Below are 24866 nucleotides of genomic sequence, written 5' to 3'. Positions count from 1 at the left end.
CACTGTTGACCCCCCCCAAGCACCAAGATGACAGCGCATCACTTGCCCCAGAGTCCCTATCTATACCTTGTGGCTAATAGCCACTGATGGACCTCTTTGGGGCCTGCCATTTTAGGTGCCATGCCCTGACCTGGACGGCCCAGGCTAGCCTGACCTCGTCAGATCTCGGAAGCTAAGCAGGGTCGGCCCCGGCTAGGAATTGGAAGGGCGACCTCCAAGGAATACCAGGGCCGTGACACAGAGGAAGGCAAAGGCAAACCGCCTCGGAAACGTCCCTTGCCTAAAAACAACTCTAGCTCGCCACCTAGTGGTGCATAATGCTAAAAGAGCTAGAACTTCTGACTGCCAGACAGTCTTAGGATCTCCTGGCTATACTACATACAATGCCATACGATAATTACTAATTATTACTACTTGAGCAAGGGTCTCTGCCGCACATGCCAGGAATGGGCTGAGCTTGACAATCTGGAGAACTGGGCTGTGCAGAGACAGCTAGCTGGTCCAGCGCAGGGTTCTTCTTGTAGCAGGAACTCCTTTGCATATTAGGCGACACACCCCTAATGTAGCCAATCCTCCAAGAGCTGACTGAGCTCTTCTTGCAGGGGCTACTGTAAGCTCTTGGAGGATTGGCTACATGAGGGGTGTGTCGCCTAATATGCAAAGGAGTTCCTGCTACAAGAAGAACCCTGCGCTGGACCAGCTAGCTGTCTCTGCACAGCCCAGTTCTCCAGATTGTCAAGCTCAGCCCATTCCTAGCATGTGCGGCAGAGACCCTTGCTCTAGAGAGGCCGGGGCCCCAGCCAAAGACTCCTGGCGCCTTGCACTGACCTCCCTGAGCCTTGGAATTCGTACAGGCTCAGGCTCACACTTTGGCTTCCCTGTCACACTTCCTTCCTTTGGGAATTCCCTGCCTCTTGCCCCCTGCTACAAGGGTAACAGAATGAGCCACCCTCTGCAGGAGGCCCCCATTTCGAATGTCACCTCAGCCTCAAATTCACTAGGCTATTGTATAATAAAATAGTAACAAAAGGCAGGAACAGGTGTAGTTAACAGACTCACCACTTACAACTTGCCAAAAAGCTGAAGAACATGTAATAGAGAATGATGTATACAAAGTAGCTACAGTGAAAAAGTACACAATGTAAACAACAGAGAACTGGTATGTGCTACGATGTCTAAACAATGGAGAACTCCTAAATACTTCAACGTTGTGTCCGGATGTTTCATCACAACGTTTCAAAATTCATCCTTCATCAGGGTGTTCCCTTTAAGCTGCTGTGGTTTTCATACTCTTACTGACATCCAATACAAAATCGGACGCCAACCCCCAACACGTAATCAGCTTCAATAGCTTCAGACTTGCAGCGGGACCGGCAGAGTCTGTTAACTACACTTGTTTCTGCCTCTTGTTACGATTTTATTTTATCAAATTCGCTAGGACCACCTACCTTCTGTCTGCCTCGGCCCCTCTGCTAAAACAGTAGCCTGCCTTACAGGGCTGGAGTCAGGACCGCAAGGTACTTCTATAGGCAAAGCACTCGTTCCGCCTTGCTTCCCTTTCTGCAGTGGTCTCCAGGGGCTTTGGGAACTCAGCAGTTAAATTCTGCGTGGGGGGGTTGGTTATCCCAAATCTAACATCCACGTTCATTAGGCCCATCCACACTGCCTCTCAGGTTCTGTGTGATTTTATCTTGCAACAGCTTTGAGTGTGCAAAAGACCTGTGCCAGAAATTTAAAAGCCTCAAACACTGGAAGACTTATGAGTCACCCTCCCAGCTTCTCGTCTACTTTCTCAAACATCGGGGCCACCGTCTTTGTCTTTCAGCTTCTCGACCGGGAAAATTCCCAGGCAGCTGAATCCCGTGACCCTTTCTCACATTACTTGCACTCCGGTGAATTACGGCACCAAGGGATTCTCAAGTTTCTAGCCCTCAAGAGCCGTCTCCTTCGGTTTCATTAGATCGCTCGGACTTCCCAGAGGGTGGGAAGGCTGCCAGACTCGGGCTGGTTTTGTATTCTTGCCTTCCAATATCATATACCTGTTCCCAGGGGTCATTTCGTAGAAAAAGAGGTGCAGGAGCTCATTAGCATAACCTATTTGCATATGCCACACCCCCTGACATCACCGGAAGTGTGTCAGAAGGCAACACCCACCGCTCAGGCTCCACTGGACTGTTTTGGATTGCTAGCTATTTGGGGGGGGGGGAACGTGCAGATCTACCCTAGCAGAGGAGGGAGAGCTTGTACCTGAATAAAACTTGGTCTTAAAGGCGCTACTGGACTGTTTTGGACCGGGGGGCCGGGGGGGGGGGCTCTGCAACTTACCTGGCTGCTTCTTGCTCTGACTGAGGGCTGCTGGGAGCAGGGGGTGGGGCTTGTTGCATGTGCTCGTCCCCTGGGCTCTTTACTGCCGGAGCTCTGCTCTTGCAGGAAATGACCCCTGCCTGTTCCTATATTATCCCTATAGCTGTAACTTCTTCCTTTCCCTATGTATCTTGCCTGGGTAGTGATGCTCTTATCTCACCCCTCGCCTGACTTTACATTCCTACGGGGAGGGGAGCGTGAGTGCATGTAGGGGTAGGCTAACTTGCAGATGTAACTTTCTATGAAGCCCTCAAGCGACTGTTTCTCATGGGAAGGTGTCCTCGAGAGAAAACAACTCTGACAGCTAGAGGTGGGCCCTACTGTGTAAGGTCCGTGTAGACCTGCTGACGTGTATGGATGGAATGTGTGAGAGTAACTATATGTCCCTTTCCCGCCTTAAAGTCTCAGACCTGACACAGAGTTCAATCCCTGCACGTCTCAAATCTTCCAATAAACTTTCCAAACCTGAAAGTACGTGTGAAGAGTGATTTAATGGGGAACCTGACAGAAGGCCGGCCGGCTGGCCTTCCAGCGGGGGCCCCATCACCCCACCCGCCATATCCATCCACTGAAGCATGAGAAAACCCACATACGCAGTTAGGTGCACCCTGCCACCGCAGGCACAGATGCCCTTCCCGGACTGGCCCAAGCAGCACTTACTGTCGGCCGTCTTCTTCTCTTCCACCGTGAACAAGATGGCCCGGCCAGGCTTCTCGGGACACGGCATCGGGTAGCCGTTCTCCTTCAGCTGCTCCTCGGTCATCACGTACTCCTTGAGCCTTCGATACAAGGCAGCGCCTGAGGGTGGGGAAGGCGAGGAGGGAGAAGAGAGACACGGAACTGGTCAGGAGGACTCCTGCAGAGACACGAACAGCGGGACCCTGGCCAAACGAAGCCAGGCTCACTCCAGCTTTCCCGCCTTCTCACCTGCCAGGCTCTTAGCACTGAGGTCCCCCAGCCTTTTGAGCCTGCGGGGCACCTTTGGAACTCAGACCCCCGGGGGAGGGATGCGCGACTGCAAAATGGCCGCCACAGGAGGTGAAACGGACCGCAAAACGTCAGGGAGTGAAGCTGAAAAGGATGCTTTTTAAAATAGACATTGTTTTAAAACACGGGGTGTCGAACTCATTTGTGATGAGGGCTGGATCTGGCATAAATGAGACCTTGTCGGGCTGGGCCGTGTGTGTCATAGAAGGTAACGCCAGGTAGTGGAGATATAAAATTTGTAAAGGACACAAACACAAAAACAAAACACAAAAACAAAACACAAAAACATGCTTAAAACATTAGCACTCTTGCAATATTTCGTCTATTTAACAGTGTCTGATAACGGACACCTCTTGCTCTGAATTACTGCATCAAAATGTCTGTCCTGTTGCAATCCTGAGTATGCTGTTCAGGTGTGTATCTGTAAGCTGCAAACCTACGATGACGCAGCAGCAGCAGCAGAACTGGAAGAAGAAGCAGAAGACAGCCAGTTCCACTGTGGGCCTAATGGAAGCCCTCCGGGGGCCTGATCTGACCCCTGGGCCGCATGTTTGACACCACTGCCCTACAGGGTCGCCATAAATCAGCTGTGACCTGGAGATTGGATTTATACCCCGCCCTTCACTCGGAGTCTCAGAGCGGCTTACAAACTCCCATCCCTTCCCCTTCCCACGACAGAATTCTGGCCCCGCTGGTGGAACTCCAGTGGGCACCTGTGTTTTGGCCACTGTGTGACACGGAGTGTTGGACTGGGTGGGCCACTGGCCTGATGCAACGTGGCTTCTTTTACCTTTTTAACCACTGCTCTGTACCCTCCCCCCCCTATAGAAAAGAGGGATGAGGAGGAATGAACGAGCACCCTTCCTGTTGCGCAAAACCCACCGGAGCCACCCCGAGGTCTACACAGAAAGAGGGGCGCACCTGTCAGGTCCTCCGCCTGCAAGCTGGTGGATCTGTTGAGCGAGAAGCTGATCCTGGTGGCCAGTTTGCCTCCCAGCATGGCTTCGTGGGACACCATCTTCCTGTTGCTGGGCTCTGGAAAAGGGAGCAGGGAGAGAAAAAGAGTCAAGACGCGACAGCGGCCATGTACCACACAAGAGGGGTTGAAAGGGCTTGCTCCGGAACCTACAGAGGGGGGCCCTTCTGTCCAGTCAGATCCTGGTCAGACTGTTATTTATTTAGACTTCTAGACTGCCCTTCCCTGCAAGCAGGGCGCGGGACAGTTTACAACAACATAGAAGCGGGAGCACATACAGCCTGTGCTGAAAGCATTGCACTGGCTGCCGATAGCATACCGGATTCGTTTCAAGGTGCTGGTTCTTACCTTTAAAGCCCTACATGGTCAGGGACCTACATACCTAAGGGACCACCTTTCCCCGTATGTTCCCCAGAGAGCACTGCAGTCGGGGCCCCAGAATCGGCTGGCCCCTCGGGTCCTAAGGACGCTTGGCTGTCAACAACCAGGGATAGGGCCTTTTCAGTGGTGGCCCCAACCTGGTGGAATGAGCTCCCAGAGGAGATCAGAGCCCTGCGGGAACTTTTGTAGTTCCGCAGGGGCTGTAAAATGGAGCTCTTCCGCCAGGCCTTTGGGAGCCGCCACCACCAATGAAGAACATCGGTTGGTTAAAAGGCAGAGGGCCCTGGATCCTGAAAACTGCCATCAACAGCCTTAAAGATCAGTGAGCCCTGCAGGGACATCCAACTAACACCGAGAGCTGTCTGCGAGCGGAGAGCGTTCTGCACTGGCTGCTACCGCTGTATGATTATTAGTTAAAAGGCAGAGGGCCCTGGATCCTGAAAACTGCCATCAACAGCCTTAAAGATCAGTGAGCCCTGCAGGGACATCCAACTAACACCGAGAGCTGTCTGCGAGCGGAGAGCGTTCTGCACTGGCTGCTACCGCTGTATGATTATTAACAACCACTAGCACTTTATTATGATTTTATATTGTTGCTCTTCGGCTTGGAAACGGAGATGAGCACCGCAACCCTAGAGTCGGACTCGACTGGCTTTCGAGCAAGGGAACATTTACCTTTACCTTTATGTTTTAATGTAATTATCTGTTTTTATGTGAGTCGCCCTGAGCCAGCTTCGGCCGGGAGGGTGGGGTAAAGAAAATCTGGAAAATAAATAAATAAATAAAAACAACAGATGATTTAGATTAAGTTAAAACCGGGGGGGGAAATACCATACAATCAGTGTTCCCTCTAAGCTGAGTTAGTGTGAGCTAGCTCACAGCTTTGTAGCCTCCGGCTCGCACATTTTTTGCCTTAGCTCAGGAAGGAGGGCTCCAGAGCCAACTGATTTCTACAGCAGCCCAATGGCCCGCTCGCCAATTTCGTGCCGGGAGCTCACAAGGTGGGATTTTTGCTCACGAGACTCCACCATTTAGAGGGGGCATTGCGTACAATCAATTGATAAAAGACAGCCTGTTCCAAGACGGCTAATTTCAGGGGGGGGAATGGCAGCCTCCCCCGAGGTATGAGAGTGCCCGTTTAGCTGCTGTCCCGTCGCTGTCCTCAACCAAAGGCCTGGTGGAAGAGGCCTTACATCTCTGCCTTACGAGCCCTGCGGATAGGTAACAGATCCCGCAGGGCACGGATGTTCTTCGGCAGAAAGTTCCACCAGGTGGGGGCCAAGGCAGAAAAGGCCCCGGGGCCGCGACTGAGGACCGCCGGATCTCTTCCGGGTCGGGGACCACCGAGAGGCTTTCACTGCTGGAGCATAACGCTCTGCTGGGGGCCCACCGAGCATACTGGCAAGCCTGGTATGGTCTGCTGATGGTTCAGGGCTTCCCAGGACTCCGACAAGACCAGCTAGGGGATGTCCTTGCCCGGGCCTGTAGCCACGGGGTGGGGTCTGCCGAGGACGACATGCCACCAAATGTGGGGTGGGGGTCTGCCGAGGACGACACGCCACCCCAAATGTGGGGTGCCCTGTCCCACCAAACAGCTTTGGAAAAGGTCCCCCTTCCCAGTCATATCAAGGGCAGGGTGATCAGCCCCAGGGTGCAAAGCATTAGAGGAGGCGGACTCCAGGAGCACCCACTGCTGGCAAGGGTAGCCAAAGGACATGCGGCGGCTGGCCGCAACAGAACTCAAATGGAAGGCAGCCAAGGCTTGAGGGCGAGCAAACGAGCCCACCCACATGCACGCCGACCAAGGCGTTTTTGCTCCTCGAGACCTGCCCGTCCTGGGTGCTGCCAAGCTCCCCGAGCCGGACACGCTGCGCCTGGCCCCCCAGCTCCACTGCCCACCTCCAGCAGCTTGCTGCAGGAACACTGCCACACGTAGGGCTACCTGCCAGTAGGGTTGCCAGCCTCCAGGTGGGGCCTGGTGATCTCCTGCTTTTAGAAGAAGAGAAGAGATTGGATTTATAGCCTGCCCTTCACTACCCAAGGGAGTCTCAGAGCGGCTTACAAACGCCTTTCCCTTCCCCTCCCCACGACAGACACCCTGGGAGGCAGGTGGGGCTGAGAGAGCTCTTGACAGAAACTGCCCTTTTTCAAGAACAGTTCTTATCAGAACTACGGCTTGCCCAAGGTCATCCAGCCAGGCGCGAGTGGAGGAGTGGGGAGTCAAACCCGGTTCTCCCAGATTAGAGTCCGCGCACTTAACCACGACACCAAACTGGCTTTCTTACCACTGGTCTGCAGCTGACGGAGATCAGTTCCCCAGGAGAAAGTGGCTGCTTTGGAGGGTGGACTCTGTGGCATTGGACCATGCCAAGGCCCGGCCCCTCCCCTCCCCAAACCCCACCCTCTCCCAGCTCCACCCCCCAAAGACTCCAGGGATTTTCCGACCCAGACCTGGCAACCCTATCTACCTGCCCCCTTGTCAACCTGGTGGAGGAGGGGGAGGGGGAAGAATGACTGAATGGTTTATCAACTCTGCCAAAGGGAGAAGGAAAGCAAAAGCATTTAGTGCTTTCCCAAACTCCACAATCCATCCATCCTGCGGGAAGCGAAAGTGAAAAAGAGTTTCCCTTTCAACCCCTCCCAAGCTCCTAAGCTTGCTCATCTCCCCCCCCACACACACACCTTGGAGACATCTGTTTTTCTTGCTCCCTGCCCCCTCTCCGAGATCATATCACTGTCTTATCTGACTCGGAGATGGACAGACTCCACCAGTCCTGGAGAGCCTCTGCCAGTCTGAGTAGACAATGCTGTCCTTGATAAGTCACCGTGCGTTTGCACTGGGACTGCTGCGTTCCTTCTTCAGGGGTTTTTCCCAGAGCTGTGTACAAATAGATCTTTATCCTGCTTCTAGTTTAACAGCAACTTGATGTTTAAGCATTTATGGGCAACACGGCTCAGCCCCGGGTGACCTGAAGCCTCACCTGGCAGATCTTTTCAGCTCAGGTGGCTGTTGAAAGGCAGAAGAGCAGAAAGGACTCTGTTTTCCCTGATCATCTGGCAACCCCATACTGGAACAATAGGTTAAAAATCAGAATGCTCAAGGCTTTTAAAAAGCTGGGGACCACAGCATTCAAGGAAAGACACTTCTGTCGCCATAAGAAGGGGGGGTTAATTTCCACTGATTCTCCCTTCCCTCTGCGTTTTGGAGGAAGCCGGGAGGCGGAGGAGGGAGGGTGAGGTGCAGAAGCCAAATGTTTCATGGCTAATTAGGTCCAAGCTATGGAGCAGGGGCCTCTAATCTTACTGACACTATGGACATTTTGGGAATGAGCACCACCCTGAAATGGCTGACAGGCGGTGGAGGAGACAATCACAAGTTTAGAAGGCTACAAAGACATGCACTCATGTCGATTTACCTTTGCAGATTTGGCATTGTATTCTGATTATCCTTCCCTTATGGATTTGTTTTTCAGAAATTTGGTGTTTCTGAGAATCGAAATAGCACTTGCGCACTCTCTCTCTATATATATATACACTAGCTGGGAATTGCCCTATATCACAGCTCTAAGAAGAGAAGAAGAGATTGGATTCATACCCCGCCCTTCACTACCCAAAGGAGTCTCAGAGCGGCTTACAAACTCCTTTCCCTTCCCCTCCCCACAACAGAGACCCCCTGTGAGGTGGGTGGGGCTGAGAGAGCTCTTAACAGAAACAGCTCTTTTTCAAGGACAGCTCTTATCAGAACTACGGCTTGCCCAAGGTCATCCGGCCAGGTGCAAGTGGAGGAGTGGGGAATCAAACCCGGTTCTCCCAGATTAGAGTCCGTGCACTTAACTGCTACACCAAACTGGTGTTTATACTGCAACTCAGATTCCAGTAACTCTCCTCCTCTTAGAAGAAGAGATTGGATTTATACCCCGCCGTTCACTCGGAGTCTCAGAGCGGCTTACAGTCTCCTTTCCCTTCCCCTCCCCACAACAGACACCCTGTGAGGCAGGTGGGCCTGAGAGAACTCTTGACAGAAACTGCTCCTGAGAGAACAGCTCCGAGAGAGCCATGACTGACCCAAGGTCACCCAGCTGACTGCAAGTGGAGGGGTGGGGAATCAAACCATCAAACCCGGTTCTCCCAGATCAGAGTCTGCACTCCTAACCACTACACCAAACTGGCTCTCAGGTGATAACTGCGTGACAAGCGTAAATAGGTCAGTTGCACCTTGGTTTTATAAACCTTTACTGGGTCACCTATCATTTTTCTCCCAAACTAGAAAAACCCTCAATGCTTCAAGAGCTGGCTGCAGCTCAAAGCTATGGTGCCGCTGCCTTCCTCCTTCCTGCGGGGTCCCAATGTTGCTTTGAAAACCTGACTTTAAAATTCGTACACAAATTTCGTGCCCAATCACGTCAACTTCTACTCCTACAAGATAATGACAGCCCTACCATTTTCCTTCTCACCTTGATACAGAGAGTACTCCGTCTTTCTGTGTTATACCTCTGAGGATGCCAGTCACAGCTACTGGCGAAACATCAGGTCCTACAATGCCAAGACCACGGCAAGACAGCCCGGGAAATCTACAGCAACTACTTTAACTGTTCAATAAGCTGAAGAGGGTGGAATGGCAATCCAGTTCTCTAATGGTCAGCGTGCTTGAGCAGATTCAAAGTTTAGAGAATCAATGGTTGGTTGGTTTTAATCATTATTTGGCATTTACGGCCCATTTGTCCCACTGAACTATGCAGAGGCAACTGGTTCATTCGTGGTCACCTTGGCTCACTGAGCTGGGTACAGAAAATGTATTTTAATTGATTTGCATTCCGCTGGACTCAGTGAGATCTGTAGGATCAGACAGGTGGTATGGAGAAGGTGTGATGCAGACTGGACTCAAGTGCATGATGCCAAACGGATTTCAAAGTTGCACGACGGGCTGCTGGATTACAACCACCCGTCCTGTGAAGGAGATGAGGCTGAGAATGCCAGTGGGGACTTGAACCTGGGTCTCTTCGGTCCAGCACATTTGCTGAGTGGAAGAACAGCTACTACTAGGTCTTCTGTCCCAATAGCTTTTGGTGCAGTATGAAAACTCCTTCATGCAGTCTAACCCAATTTAGCCTACACAGTACCTCTTATACCACGTCTTCAGAGTTGTGCTGTCTGTTAACTTCTCAGAGTGGTCAACATGCTCTACATGTAAATACCTTTGTAATAAACCTGAACCATTTTTGTGTGATATAGAATCATAGAATAATAGAGTTGGAAGGGGCCGCCAAGGTCATCTAGTCCAACCCCCTGCACAAGGCAAGGAAATTCACAAATACCTCCCCCTCCACACCTGCAGTGACCGCTATTCCACACCCAGAAGATGACAAAACGACCTCCAGGATCCCCGGCCAAACTGGCCTGGAGAAAAATTGCTTCCTGACCCCAAAGTGGGGATCAGCATTTCCCCGGGCGTGTAAGGAAGGGCCACAAGAAAAACAGGTTGCTTACCTGTAACTGGTGATCTTCGAGTGGTCGTCTCTGCATTCACACCCATGGGATCTAGTGCGCACGCGCTGGATCGACCGGCATTGTAGCAAGCTCTTTAATGGATTTTCGCACCCAGACCTTGGGCATGCGCAGGAACCCCACAACGCATGCCCAGAAGGGTGGGCGCGGACATCCCGCCAGTTCCTTTCTTACCGCCGCGAATCAACCCCTATAGAAAATGTAGAAGCTGACAGCAGCGGGGAAGGAGGGCGGGTGGTGTGAATGCACAGATGACCACTCGAAGATCACCAGTTACAGGTAAGCAACCTGTTTATCTTCGACGTGGTCTCTGTGCTGCACACCCATGGGAGATTAGCAAGCAGTGGCCTACCTGGAGGAGGGTGCTGGCAGGTCCTTTACTGCGTAGCCGAGGATAGAATGTGATGTCCCATGTGGTGTTCGTACGGACGTCTAGGGCGTAGTGCCTGACGATGGTATTAGGCGTGGCCCACATAGCGGCTTTGCAAATGTCCGTCAGTGGAATTCCCTGGAGGAAGGCAGTGGAAGCTGCAACAGCTCAGGTTGAATGGGCCCTGATAGGGCCAGGCAATGGCTGTTTGGCAATCAGGTAGCAGAGGCGGATGAGACCCGCAATCCACCTCAAGAGGCGCTGAGCCATGATGCGAGTCCCCAGCCTTGCTGGTGCATATGAGACGAACAGTTGGGAGTCACGTCTCGCTGGACGGGTTCTGTTCAGGTAGAACAGGAGCGCACGTTTCACATCTAAGGTGTGTAACAGTCTGTCCTGTTGGAGCCGGGAAGAAATCCAGGAGGAAGACCTCTGCCTGTAGGTAGAACTCTGACACTACCTTTGGCAGGAACGAGATGTCAGGGACGAGGCAGAGACCGTCTGGCAAAAAGGACAAGTAAGGCGTGCCGTGTCTGAAAGCCAGTATTTCTCCAACTCGCCTCGCAGAGGTGACAGCAACCAGAAAGGCCGTCTTCCATGACGGGAATTTTAGGTCGCACGTTGCGAGTGGCTCAAAGGGTTTCCTTGTGAGCTGACGAAGAACTAGAGGAAGGTCCCAGGGAACTACAGGAGTTTTGATGGGAGGGTAAAGGTGCAACAGTCCAAAGGGTTTCTTCGTGAGCTGACGAAGAACTAGAGGAAGGTCCCAGGGAACGACAGGAGTTTTGACAGGAGCATAGCGATGCAATAAACCTTTTAAAAAACGTTTGGAAAGCGGATGAGAAAACATTGTGCATCCGTCAACTTGAACATGGTAGGCCGAAACTGCGGCCAAATAAGCTCTTAACGATAAGTGGAAAGTCCTGAGTCAGCGAGGGACAGGAGGAATTGGAAAACTTTTTCGAGACCCGCAGAGGTGGCTCGAGGGGCATCATCACCCAGGGAGGAACAAAACCTTTGCCATTTATAATGGTAGGACTTCTGCATAGCAGGCTTTCTGGCATTTAGCAGGACGTTAGCTACTCGGGTGGAAAGCCCGTTGACATTATTCTCCATGCTGTCAATTTCAAGTGAGGTACGTCGTGATGTAGGAGAGGGGAGTCGGACAGGAAGAGGAGGTCCTGTGCCGGAGGGAATTGGTGGTATGTTCCCGCCGACAAATCGAGGGCGGTCGAAAACCATGGTTGTCTCGGCCACCACGGGGCTATTAAGATGCAGTCTGCCCCGTCGCTGATGATTTTGCATACTACTCTCAGGAGCAGGGGTAGCGGGTAGCGGAGGGAAGAGAAGTTCCCCGGACCACGGGTAGAGGAGACCGTCCCCTAGAGACTGTGGGTCCCTGGCTCCTCGGCTGCAGCACAGAGGGCACTTTTTGTTCGCCCTGGTGGCAAATACATCGACTTGGGGAAATCTCCACTTGCGGAAGAGTGGGAGGAGGTAGATTGGGTTCATTTCCCACTCGTAGAGACTGAGGCCCACTCGACATAGATGGTCTGCCTGCACATTCAGGCGTCCTGGGATGTGAGTGGCTATCAAGAAGACGTCGTGGGCGATACAAAGGTCCCATATCTGGATGGCAAGGTTGCAGAGACGTAGGGAGACCGTGCCTCCTTGTTTGTTGATATAGCTGAGTGCAGTGGTATTGTCTGTGAGGACCGTAACACATTTCCCTTTGATCATTGGTAGGAAGCTTGTGATTGAGAACTGTATTGCTAGCAGTGGAAGTTTATGTGCCGACCTTGTCCGTGGGTGTTCCACTTGCCTCCGACACAGAGTCCCATCATGTGTGCACCCCAGCCCGACAGGGAGGCATCCGTGGTCAGGGTAAATTGGGGTGATGGACGATGGAAGGGCGCTCCCTGGAAGAGATTGGAAGGGACAGTCCACCAAAGTAAAGAGTCTTGTAGGTTGGGAGAAGGTGTTAGGATGACGGTATGTGCGTTTTTTTGTTGGGTCGTACTTGCGGATGAACCACAGTTGTAGACAATGCATCTTTAGTCTGACAAAGATGAGGACCGACGTAGTTGCGGCCATAAGGCCGAGCAGTCTCTGGATTTGGAAGGCCGTGACTGAAGGTTGGGTACAGACGACATTGGTTAAGGAAATGATGTCTGCTGCTCTGTCTTGTGGCAGGTAAGCCATGCATGTCTTGGAATCCAGTATAGCACCGATGTACTGTATTCTTTGGACTGGACGCAATTGAGACTTCTCGTGATTGACCTGGAGGCCTAGATTTTCTAACAGTGCCAATGTCTCGGTGATGTTTGAGACCAGGGCATTCTTTGAAGGGGCTACCAGGAGGCAATCGTCGATATAGGGGTAGATGGAGATACCCCTGAGACAGAGGAAAGCTGCAACGACAATCATAGTCTTTGTAAAGACTCTCGGGGCGCTTGACAGGCCGAATGGCAGGGCTGCCTATTGGTAATGCTGTTGACCAATTGCGAAGCGCAGGTATTGGCGGTGGGAGGGGTGGATGGTGAGGTGGAAGTACGCGCCTTGGAGGTCGAGGGTGGCTATCCAGACGTTTCTCTGCAGGAGTGCCATAATCTGCTGCAAGGACACCATGCGGAAGCAGTGGTAGGTCACATAGCAGTTCAACGCTCTTAGGTCTAAAATAAGTTGAACGCCTCCATCTTGCTTTGGAACTGTAAAATAGCGGGAATAGAATCCCTTCCCTTGCAAATGAGGGGGCACCAGCTCAATGGCTCCCTTGTGCAGAAGGACAGACACCTCCTCTAGGAGAGGTGGGGAAGGGGGTGTGGAGACGACGACAGGAGTAATGGGGTTCTGGTGGAATTGGATATGGTAGCCTCGGGTCACGATGGACAGTACTCATTCATCCGTGGTGATATGATGCCAGGTGTGAAGAAAAGGAGACAGACGGGTTTGAACTGACTCGGTGGAAGGGAAGTAAAAAACCCTGTTTGGAGGATTTTGCCTGTTTGGTGTGGGAAGATTGTTGCCCGGATCCAAACCTGGGTTTTTGGAAGGTGGGTTTTTGGCCTCCTGAAGATGTACGTGGTCTCCATTGTCTGTCAGGAGACTGACGACTTGGGGTACGCTTTTGCCAGGGTCTCGACCACGTGCGGGGACAGTATTGTTGTCTCGCAGAGGATGACACTCTTAGAGCACGGGAAGCCTTTATGCTCTTATCCATATCTTGGAGTATGGAATCGGTAGTGCTGTTGAAGAGACCAAAGCCATCAAACGAGAGGTCTTCGACATAAGACCTAGTATCTTCTAGAGGAAGATTGGTATTACGGAGCCAGGAATGTCTCCTCAGAGCTATTGCAGAGGCCATCATTCTTGAGGACGCGTCTAGAGCATGTTTTGAAGTGTTGATCTGCTGTTTAGCCAACACCATGCCTTCCTTTTGAATAACTCTGGCTGCCTGAAGCTTGTCTTCGGGAAGATGAGTTAGGATTTCAGAAAACCTTTCCCAGAGAGTGTATTGATATCTGCTCATGCAGCCTAAGTAATTAGTGGTTTTTACACCCAACACTCCCATGCCTGCCAAAGGCGTCCAAATTCTTACTTTCTCTATCAGAAAGTGCAGAGTGTGTTCTTTTGGACTTTGAGGAGGATGTTACAACCATTGAGTTTGGTTGAGGGTGGGAGAATAAAATTTCTGCTCCAGTTTCCTGGACTCTGTACATGTGATCCAGGGGTCTTGTCGATACTGGGGCTGATGAAGGATTTTCCCATGGTGCCTTTGCGGCTTGTAAAAAGACTGTTAACATGGGGAATGGCACACTAGTGGAGGTATCTAGCTGCACGATATTGAAAACTGCGTCTGTCACCTGCGGGTGTTGTTGGATGACAGAGAGGCCTAGAGAATGGGCCATTCTCTTGACAAGATCTGTATATGACGTGAGATTGTCAGATGGGGATATGGGTAGATCATCAGCGACAACCTGATTAGGAGACTTATGGTCAGGAGAGGTGTGAGCCTCAGAGGCTTCCATACCCGAAACCTCTTCTGTTGAATCAGAGGAATCCTGGTCCCGCATTGGTACCAGAGTGACCTGAGTTTGACTGATTACGGATTTTGGTGGTGTAACTTGGAGTTTGGGAGGACGACTAGGTTCCAGATTATGTTGGGAAGAGTCGTCGGCAGGAGGACGAGACAAAGATGCCGAAGGTCTTGACTTGTAGGGCAACCGTGATCTGTGGGCAGAGTGGGATGAATAACGATCCCAGTCGGAATAGCCCGCCGGAGTCAACCATGGCATGGATGGTGGATAACCCCCATAAAGATACCTAAGCTGTCTTTGATCCCAGGACAGTGGGGGGGGGGTAAAAAGACTTGCGGGGGATCGACTTCTGGACCGTGGACGTCTCGGAGACAAAGCAGCCTTCTGCCTTTGAGAGCGTTCCCTATAATCTCGGTCATCGATATTGACAGACTGAATATGCAGACATGGAGGGTGACGCTGTGTGCTGCTGTAAACATGTCGATTCCGACGCGAATCGATTTCGGGAGCCTTTGATACCGTCGATGTCGACGATGGGGAAGGAGATGGAGAAGGCTCTGCATGCATCTGATGATTTAGGAGCTCTACCGTCTCGATATTGGGGTAAGGATGTTCCATGATTGACTGAGGATGTAACGCCGCCTCAAGGAGCGCCACCTTTAGGCGTGCTGCTTGATTTTTTCTCGTCTGGTTCGAAAAACGAGCACAGTGGTGACAGGACTCAGATCGGTGTGATTCCCCCAAACAAAAAATACAAAGGGTCAGCTACCTTCCCCTTCTTTGCCACTTTTAGGGTCTTAGAGGAACCATTTTTTGCGGACTTAATCTCCTTACTTGGCTTGGACTTCTTTTTAACCAGCATGGAAGCGATTGATTGCACCGTCGATGCCGGTGGTTTCGAAGTCGGTTGAGCGATATCGGAGGAAGGCCTCGATGCTGGAGCCATCGATGTTGAAGGTCTCTCGGACTCCATGATTGACTGAGGATGCGACGCCGACTCAAGGAGCGCCACCTTTAGGCATGCTGCTCTATTTTTTCTTGTCTGGTTCGAAAAACGAGCACAGTGCCGACAGGACTCAGGTCGGTGAGATTTCCCCAAACAAAAAATACAAAGGGTGTGGTGGTCAGGTGGAGCAAGTTTACTGTCGCAACCCTTACAACAGTTGAAAAAGCCCCACTTCTTCTCTATAAAAATAAATTTGAGAAGGAGGAGGAAGTGGGGAGGGGGAGGCCGAAGGCCAAACTGAGGTACAGTGGCAACTTCCCCCTCAGAAGAACCTTTTTTTTTTTTGAAGAACAAATGGAGAGAGATTAAGGAAAAAAGAATAAACTGAGGAAAAATCCAAAGAGCCGTGAGGCAAATTATCCCAAAAAAATGTAGCCGATCAGACCGACGGAGAAAAGGTCTTTCCAACGCTGCGGTAAGAAAGGAACTGGCGGGATGTCCGCGCCCACCTCTCTGGGCATGCATGGTGGGGTTCCTGCGCATGCCCGAGGTCTGGGCACGAAAATCCGTTAAAGAGCTTGCTACAATGCCGGTCGATCCAGCGCATGCGCACTAGATCCCATGGGTGTGAAGCACAGAGACCACGTCGAAGATCTAAGCACCGAAGCAACCCTCCCTGCCCTCCCTTCTCATGATCTGCCTAAGTTCACACAATCAGCATTGCTGTCAGATGGCCATCTAGCCTGTTTGAAAACCTCCAAAGGAGGAGATATACCACTTATCTTTATTATTTGGAAGTATAAGCATGGCAGTTCTATACAGACACATCATGGGCTGCTCTCCGCTGGGCTAAACTGCCCCTTTAACAAAAAATTTACCCCCCCTTAAAAAAAGATTTTGGGCTGCAAGTAGGGTTGCCAAGTGGGGGCAGGTAACCCCCCACTCACAGAGACCACGTCGAAGATCTAAGCACCGAAGCAACCCTCCCTGCCCTCCCTTCTCATGATCTGCCTAAGTTCACACAATCAGCATTGCTGTCAGATGGCCATCTAGCCTGTTTGAAAACCTCCAGAGGAGGAGCTATACCACTTATCTTTATTATTTGGAAATATAAGCATGGCAGTTCTGTACAGACACATCATGGGCTGCTATCCGCTGGGCTAAACTGCCCCCTTAACAAAAAATGTACCCCTCCCTCCCCAAAAAAGAAGATTTTGGGTTGCAAGCCTGTTGCTGGAAATGCCGGGGATTCAACCCAGGGCCTCCTACAGGGACAGTGGGTGCTCTACCCACCAAGCGAGGGTTTTTAGTGAACACCAAGCATGTAGAGGGAAAGACACACAGGAAGAGCCCCGCCCACTCTCTCAAAACTCTTGGTGGGCACCAGGTAAGGTGTCAGTGGGCGCCGTGGCACTCACTGGCACCACGTTGGGGACCCCCTGCTCTACAGGTAGTGCTTTTGAGCTCACAGGTTTGAGGCTTATCGCTTGAAAGGAGGGGGGGGACGGAGGTCTAAAAACACAGAGGGAGGCTGAACGACACGGTCTGTTCCATCTCTTCGAGGTTCAAGTGTCGTTTCGATACAGGTACGTACTGTTTGCGCCCTGAGAAGGGCTGGGCAGCAGGCTCCGAAGCTTCTTCAGGGTGTTCACCGCCACGTTCAGGTATATGTTCCGGCTGGTGCTGCGCTCGTAAGCCACCTTCTCCTCCGAAAGAGCCTGCGGAGCACACCGGTATTGTATTTCTGTGTCCTACGGCCCACCGCCGAGGCAGATTTGGGTAAAGCATAAAGACCAGCCAAGGTAAATCCGACATGCAGAGTCAAGCCCATAGCTACGGTGGGGCCTCCTGGGGCCTGGCCCCCCAACGTCCTCCCAAGGCCCCCTGACTTTTGAGAAGAAACTGGCGAGGCGGCACGCACCTGCACTCTGAGCCGCTTCTTCTGCAAAGCATTGAAAGGGACCCTTTAAATGCTTTGAGGGAGAAGGGAAGGAGACCGCAAATTTCAACCCCCCCCCCCCCTGACTTTTAAAAAGGCCCCTCTATTTAAAAAATCCTGGCTAGGGGCCTGCACAGTCATGAAACACCGAGAGGGAAGGACAATAGGGACAGAGAAGTGAAGGCCCCGGCCTGGCTACTGACACAGAAAGACCGCGGAGGGGGGCTGGCCTGGGTCAGGACTGTACCAGCGTTGCACTGCACAGGTCCAGAGCACGGCGGCAGCTGGGATCCTGCATCCAGCTCTACTCAGAACACCTTTTAAAAAGGGTGCTCAGAACTGGGAGAACAGAAATGACAAGAGACAGTGGCGGTGACAGGGGTTTGTAAAATTATGCATGGTGTGTTAAGTTTAGAGAACTCCCTCCGGACTAGGGATGCCAGACCCACCCGACTAGGGATGCCAGCCCCCCCCCCCCAACCGGTGCTGACAGCGATGGATGAGGTGCTCTTCGCGACCCCCACAAACACATGCTGCCCCCCCCCAGCACACACACACACACCTTGTCGAAGGCTTCCTGCTGCGAAGAGCAGATCTTCAAGCACTCGTCGATGAAAAGGTTGAGGTACCTCTGGCGGATGTTGGTGGGAACCTTGGCACCAAACTCAGTCGGGATAACCGGCCGCTTTAAGGTGGCGCTCTAGAAAGAATAAAGGGGGGGAGGACCGATGTTGCTTCAGTGACCCAGCCTCTGCCTGATCCCAAAAGCTCAAGCTCTCTAACAGGCAATCGGTTTGGTGTCGTGGTGAAGTGCGCGGACTCTGATCTGGGAGAACCGGATTTGATTCCCCCACTCCTCCACTTGCAGCTGCTGGATGACCTTGGGCAAGCCGTAGTTCTGGCAGAGCTGTTCTTGAAAAAGAGCCGTTTCTCTGTCAGAGCTCTCTCGGCCCCGCCTCCCTCACAGGGGGTCTTTTAATCTACTAGTTTGATGGACAGAAGGGTGTTCTCTACCCTACAAAAACACTCACACTCCAATACATGTTAACGCCAGAGGGTAAAAATGCCTGCAATATGTTATAATGGGAGTCTACTGAATACCTGGGTCTTAAAGCTTTCAAAAATAAAAATTCAAGCTCTGTTCTCGACTGGTACTTCAGTTTGGTGTAGTGGTTAAGTGTGCGGACTCTAATCTGGGAGAACCGGGTTTGATTCCCCACTCCTCCACTTGCACCTGCTGATGTGACCTTGGGTCAGTCACAAGCTCTGGCACAGCTGTCCTTGAAAAAGAGCCGTTTGTGTCAGAGTTCTCTCAGCCCCACCCACCTCACAGGGTGTCTGTTGTGGGGAGGGGAGGGGAAAGGAGTTTGTAAGCCGCTCTGAGACTCCAAGTGAAGGGTGGGGTATAAATCCAATCTCTTCTTCTTCTTATTTATTTATTTATTTATTTATACATCCGACTTATATACCACTCTAATCCTTGACAGGTCTCTGTCTAATCTTCTTCGCAACTAAGATTAAGAGCCTCGGACAAATCGTGCTATTGTCGCCATTACCCTGAACTGTTGGTGAGACGCCCGGGATCCATTAGAAGCTTAGCAGCATATTTGAGCCTGAATATTTACTGAGATCAGCGTCCCATCTGAACGTATTCTCTTTCCTGATTTTTGTAAAGCACTTGATGAGCAAGAGAGTTTATGTACTACTCTAGCATTTCCCGAGGAACATCCAATTTTGAAACGTTGTTATATAATCCGGAGACGACGCTGATGTATTTTCACACTACGATTTTCTTATGATTTGAAGGAATTTGTTTATTGTGCTGTAGTGCCCATTGACCATAATACACAGAAAGCATCTTCTTTGCAAGTCTTATTGACGGCTTGATCTGTGGGTCAGACTCTCGCAACTGTTTTCTTTACATCTGTTCTCTGATTAGGTCGTGATTGTCCACACTTGTCTTGTGCCATTATCTGAGCGACACCCACCACCACCACCCCCATAAAAGACTCTTAGCGTCGATGTGGGTTTTACCTGCAGCGAGGGGGCGTGCGCTACCCTCTTGGGGACATTCGTGGTGGTCGTCTTGGAGGCCATCCCGGTCAGAGTTCGAGCTTTCAGGGACAACCCATCGGTGCCATTGGAAGATGCCATGCTCCTGGGTGGAACGGTTTTATGAGGGCCTCCAGGGGCTGGAAGGACAGAAAACAAAGAACTCGCTGGCATTCAACTTAAAAACCACACACTGCGGAGGGGACCAAATGACGGGATGCACGGACCCAGAGCAAGCCAAGTCAGGCCCTGTCGGAGTCTGCTGGGACTTTGGCGGGGTGGAGGGGGGGCCCTGCACTTGGACTAATCTAACCAGGAAGACCACAGGATTTATTTTGGATATTTCTACGTCACCTCCTCTGAGTTCTGCTTGAGGCTGCTTTACGATTAAAACAACATCACCCTATTTAAAAAACGAGCCACTGGACATAAACAGCATACAAGCTACCCATGAAACAGAGGCAGACCCTTTAAAAGATGGTAAGACTAAAAACCCGGGATCCAGAACCTAAAAAGGTAAGTCAAAAAGAACAGAGGGCCAACGATAAAAACTTAATTATATTGTATGAAAAGATACATGTATTTATTAAAAAAGAATTAAAAAGCATCTAAGGGCCCAATCACACCTCATGTAAAAATGCCAAACTTTAGCACACGAGGGCCAATGGACTTGACCTGACATGTTTCGGCCTGTATAGGCCTTCTGCAGAGGTCAAACATAACTACTAAAATTATAATAGAAATATAGACTAAAACTATCCTGGCGTATACGTTACTTAATTGATTAGGTGCATAAAAGAACGATACCATGCATATAAAAAACTTAACAGTTACAATGAGTACAAGTTTCCTATTTTGTGTTATGTCTTGTGAACTGTGTTTTGTCTTTTTTGTCTGTAGAAAATTAATTAAAAACCTATTATAGTAAACATAATCAGGAGCATATTGGCTTATATCATAGTACAATGCAATCATACAATTATGTAACATAGCTACAGGATGGACCAGAAAAGAAATGTTCCAAAGTGAAACCACGAGGCACAGAATAAAAGTATAAATGAGGCCTCCAAAGGTGCAATCACATGCCAAATATTCCACTGACGATAATTTCTGGTCCAGAAAGTGCCTTCCAAAGATTGTTTAGCCAAAGCATCCTTAGTAAAATTGTCCTTAAGCAAAGATTAAAAACCCCTAATTAAAAGCCTGGATGGAAAAGAGGTGTTTTGGCTTGGCGCCTAAAAGAAACTAAAGAAGGCGCCAAGCCGACCTCAAGGTCAAAGGCGTCGAGAGGAGAGGTGCCACCACCAAAAATACCGTGTCCGGTTATCACCCGCCTGATGTCTGAAAGCTGGGATCCAGAGAGCAGGACCCTCGGGTATGTTGGCCTCAAGCTGTTTAGGGCAGAGGAGTTGAACTCGTTTGTTACGATGGTCGGATCTGACATAAATGTCACTTTGTCAGGGCAGACCATGCGTGACGTAAAATGTAACATGAGGTACCAGAGATATAAACTGTATAAAGGTGATTTTGGATGCCGAATGGCAATAGCAGACTTGATTGAATTAGGTGTGATATGCAGAGGGGTAAATAGGTGTGGAGATGCCAGCATTGGTAATGAGAGAGGTCTCAATTCCATCCAGGAGGATTCGGTCCAGGAAGATGCCAAGAATAAATGGACATAAGTCTGACATTAAAAACCACAACATTCAAAAACCAGTGGGGGAAAATTTAACCTTCCAGGACATTCAGCTGCTGACCAAAGAGTAGCAGTTCTCTTACAAAGGAATTTCAAAGGGAGATTAGAAAGACAAACTGCTGAATTGCAACTGATAATGAAGCTCAGTGCATTCTCCAGGACTGAACTGAGACCTAGGTTTCCTCTCTCATCCCCAACTAGTGTTCCCTCTAGGTTAAATTAGTGTGAGCCAGCTCACAGTTTTTTAGCCTCCAGCTCACAAATTTTTGTCTTAGCTCAGGAAGGATGACTCCAGAGCAAACTCATTCATGCAGTAGCCAAATCGCTTGCTCACAACTTTAATGCCAGGAGCTCACAAAGTAGAATTTTTGCTCACAAGACTCCACAGCTTAGAGGGAGCATTGTTCCCAACACCTGCTATTGTCATTCAGCATCTGAAATCACTCCACTCTCTAAGATGTAAGGACCAATGGACTCACATTCTAGCTGTATCTGAAGAAGTGAGTAGTGACTCATGAAAGCTCATCCCCTGCCACAAATTTTGTTAGATGCTACTGGACTCTTGCTCCTTTCCTCTAATAAAGACTGCAAGCTGTGCTGTTAGGTTTCTTTTTTTCTTCTTTTTCTGTTTAAACTTGAGGGGGGGGTCTCTCTGTGAAATGATGTGTTGATTTCACACTGTGCAAAATCAGTGCTAGTGCATGAAAAGCACAGAGGAAGTGAAGAAAGGCAGCCAGAGAGGGAGACATGTTGAACTGGAACATACGGAACCATAAATATATTTTTTAAAGACTTAGCCATCTACTTCCAGTCATTTAAACAATGGAATCCAATCAAAGTGTTCTAATTCCTAATCGGGGTCTTCTTGAAAGAAAATAAAATCCCAGATAGGCATTGAGAAATCTAACCTTTTAAAAAATACAACCTTTCCAGAATAAGCCAAAATAATTTCCTTTTAATTATATAACACACATATATGCGTGCGTGTGAGAGACTAAGTCTCAAAAGAAAACAGCAGAGCAGGGTGTTTTCAATGTAAATTGTGTTTGGCAGAAGAATCCATCCACCCACCCTCCCTCTGAAGAAGAAGAACAAAAAATTATACCTGAAATAAAACTTTGCTGGTCTTACAGGAGCCACCGAAGTCAGGCTTTCCTCTTTCTCCTGCACAAGCACTCGCTTTTCCTTTTGCTTTCGCTTTCCCTCCCCCTCCCTTTCTCCCAAAGCAGGAGAGCTCAACCAATGGAGGGAAGGGAGGCTTGACTTGGTTGTCTTCTGCAGGAAGCAGGACGAGGTTGCTGGGCAACAGCGAGCTGTAATATCGGTGGCGGGGGCAGCCCCAGAGAAGGAAGCAACAGAGAGCCAGTTGCTTAGGGTCGCCAGGTCCCCTCATCGCTCTAGTGGGGGGATTTGGGGGGAGTTCTGGGGGTGGGCAGGAACTCCCCCAAGCCCCACCCCACCCCAAGTCACGGCCGCCTGCCTCCCTCCCCTCCTGCAGAGATTTAAAGGGCTTCAGCTGATTGGCGGGGAGGTCCGTCGATCAGCCGGAGGACCCTTTAAATCTTTCAGCAGGGAGGGAGAGGGGCTGTCGCCAGCTGCAGCTCTGCTCACAAAAAGAGCCTTTAAAGGATCTTTTTGCGGGGGGGGGGCTGTGGCATGCATGGGGGTGATCAGCTGAAGCCCTTTAAATCTCTGCAGGAGGGGAGGCGGCTTGGGGGCGGGGCTTCCCCCACCGGCCAGCTGCTCGACAGCGGATTGGAACCCCCAGAAGAAGGGGAACTGCTGCCTAGACCTGGGGGCTGGCAACCCTACGGTTGCTCGTGGGCTGGATCCGAGCCCTGCAGGAGCCGGAGCCGGCCCACGGGCCATATGTTTAAACACCCCTGGGTTTAGGGGCCCTTAATGATAAGAACCACCACTTTGAACTGAGTTCTGGAATACAGGATCGCTTCACTCAGACCGATTACTTCTCAACTCCAGAGATACCCTTGAAGGTGCACAATGACTTTGCAAAGATCCTGGCGGGCCCACAGAGGTTCAGATAAAGCAGATAAAGTCTGCCTGATTCCCCAGAGCATGTTGTTCAGAGGGTTGTATCACAGTTCTGGATTTTCAAAATAAGAAGCTGGAGACGGCCGTTTCACTGGCTGATCTCGGCCAGGGGAACATTTTTAAAGCAGAGTCCTGCTGGGTTAGACCAAAAGGACACCAGATCGAGCACCCTGCTGCCCCCATTCCAATCGTCTGTCTTTGGCATCGAGCAATCAGAGACAGACTCATTAGGTCCACCGAGGCTGCACCAGTCTGGTCATAGCAGCTCCCACAGATAAAATCCATCGTTCCTTAAGGAACCAGACCACAGGCAACAGGGCAAAGGGAGTGCGCTGCTTGGACAATTCCCCTACACTGGCACAACCTCCTCTGACTCTCCTGCAAGCACAAACAAGCCCGTTGCTGCAGCCCCCCCGCCCCCCCCCAAGGCTGAGCACAGTCTGAGAACTGCACTGGAGAACGCAAGCCAGCAATTACACTGCCTTTCACGTGTTTGGTCTTTCAGGCCTCTTCCACTGGCTGGACCTCTCCTGTGCCTGAAGCAGCCAGACGGTCCCGAGGGACTGAAGGCAGCTGGCTCTCTTGGGACAGCCACCCCCCCCCCATTGTTCCAAGATGTCATTTGGTTCCCCATTAAAAAAAAAACAACAACAACACGGTGAAGCTGGAACAAGCCCAGCGCTGCAACTTGAGAGCTCAGGGGAACGGAGCTTAAAGTTCCCATTGAGCGCTCATCGGTTCATTTTGCAATTGCACCTGCAAGCAAATAAAATAACCACTCTGAAGAAAAAGGCATACTGTGTTTCTAAGATGGTGCGTGCCTTTGTCTTTGTCTTCACTGCTTTTGCAACCAGAGTCACAAACAGGAGACCCTCATCTCACAATAAACCTCGATCCACAGGAAAACAAGGGAGATTTAAGATGGTGCGCGCCTTCGTCTTTGTCTTCACTGCTTTTGCAACCTGAGTCACAAACAGGACACCCTCATCCCACAATAAACCTTGTTCCACAGGAAAACAAGGGAGATTTAAGATGGTGCGCGCCTTCGTCTTTGTCTTCACTGCTTTTGCAACCTGAGTCACAAACAGGACACCCTCATCCCACAATAAACCTTGTTCCACAGGAAAACAAGGGAGATTTAAGATGGTGCGTGCCGTCGTCTTTGTCTTTACTGCTTTTGCAACCGGAGTCACAAACAGGAGACCCTCATCCCACAATAAACCTCGTTCCACAGGAAAACAAGGGAGAATTTAAAGGTTGCTACTGCAAAAGTCATCATACAATCTGACCACAGCGGCTAAGAATTCTGCCACACGCAGGGCAGTCTGTTTGCCTTCGCATCTAAGTAACCAGGATGGTTTTGCTTCTGGAGAGGGGAAGTCCCCGATTCAATTAAGGGGAGACTGGTTCATCTCTTAGAGCCGAAAATTTGGGACAATCAAGCAAAATGTGATCCACAGGGTCAATTTTACTGCAGCCGCAATTACGGAGTTGATCTGGGCGTGAAACCCCATCAGATCTTCCTGACGCCACAGCTGGAGGTAGGGCATTCAGGTGCGCT

General features: G+C 50.6%; 1 protein-coding gene across 1 annotated transcript in view; it reads right to left on the bottom strand.

Annotated features, from left to right (window-relative positions):
* Positions 1-24866, bottom strand: part of REXO1 (REX1, RNA exonuclease 1 homolog) — a gene marked incomplete at its 3' end in the record, with an annotated part of 50421 nt that overhangs the window by 7353 nt on the left and 18202 nt on the right. Inside the window, exons 5-9 of the mRNA XM_015418818.1 lie at positions 19540-19697; positions 18068-18205; positions 17161-17284; positions 4273-4386; positions 3025-3162 (exon numbers count right to left, since the gene is read on the bottom strand). Coding sequence (XP_015274304.1) covers positions 3025-3162; positions 4273-4386; positions 17161-17284; positions 18068-18205; positions 19540-19697 — 672 coding nt within the window. The remainder of the gene's footprint in view (positions 1-3024; positions 3163-4272; positions 4387-17160; positions 17285-18067; positions 18206-19539; positions 19698-24866) is intronic.

The sequence above is a fragment of the Gekko japonicus genome, unplaced genomic scaffold (genome assembly GCF_001447785.1).
Source record: "Gekko japonicus isolate JY-2015 unplaced genomic scaffold, Gekko_japonicus_V1.1 scaffold1421, whole genome shotgun sequence".
Taxonomy (NCBI): Eukaryota; Metazoa; Chordata; class Lepidosauria; order Squamata; family Gekkonidae; genus Gekko; species Gekko japonicus.
Note: the sequence above shows the minus strand (reverse complement) of the source record. Positions and strands in the feature narration are given on the sequence as shown.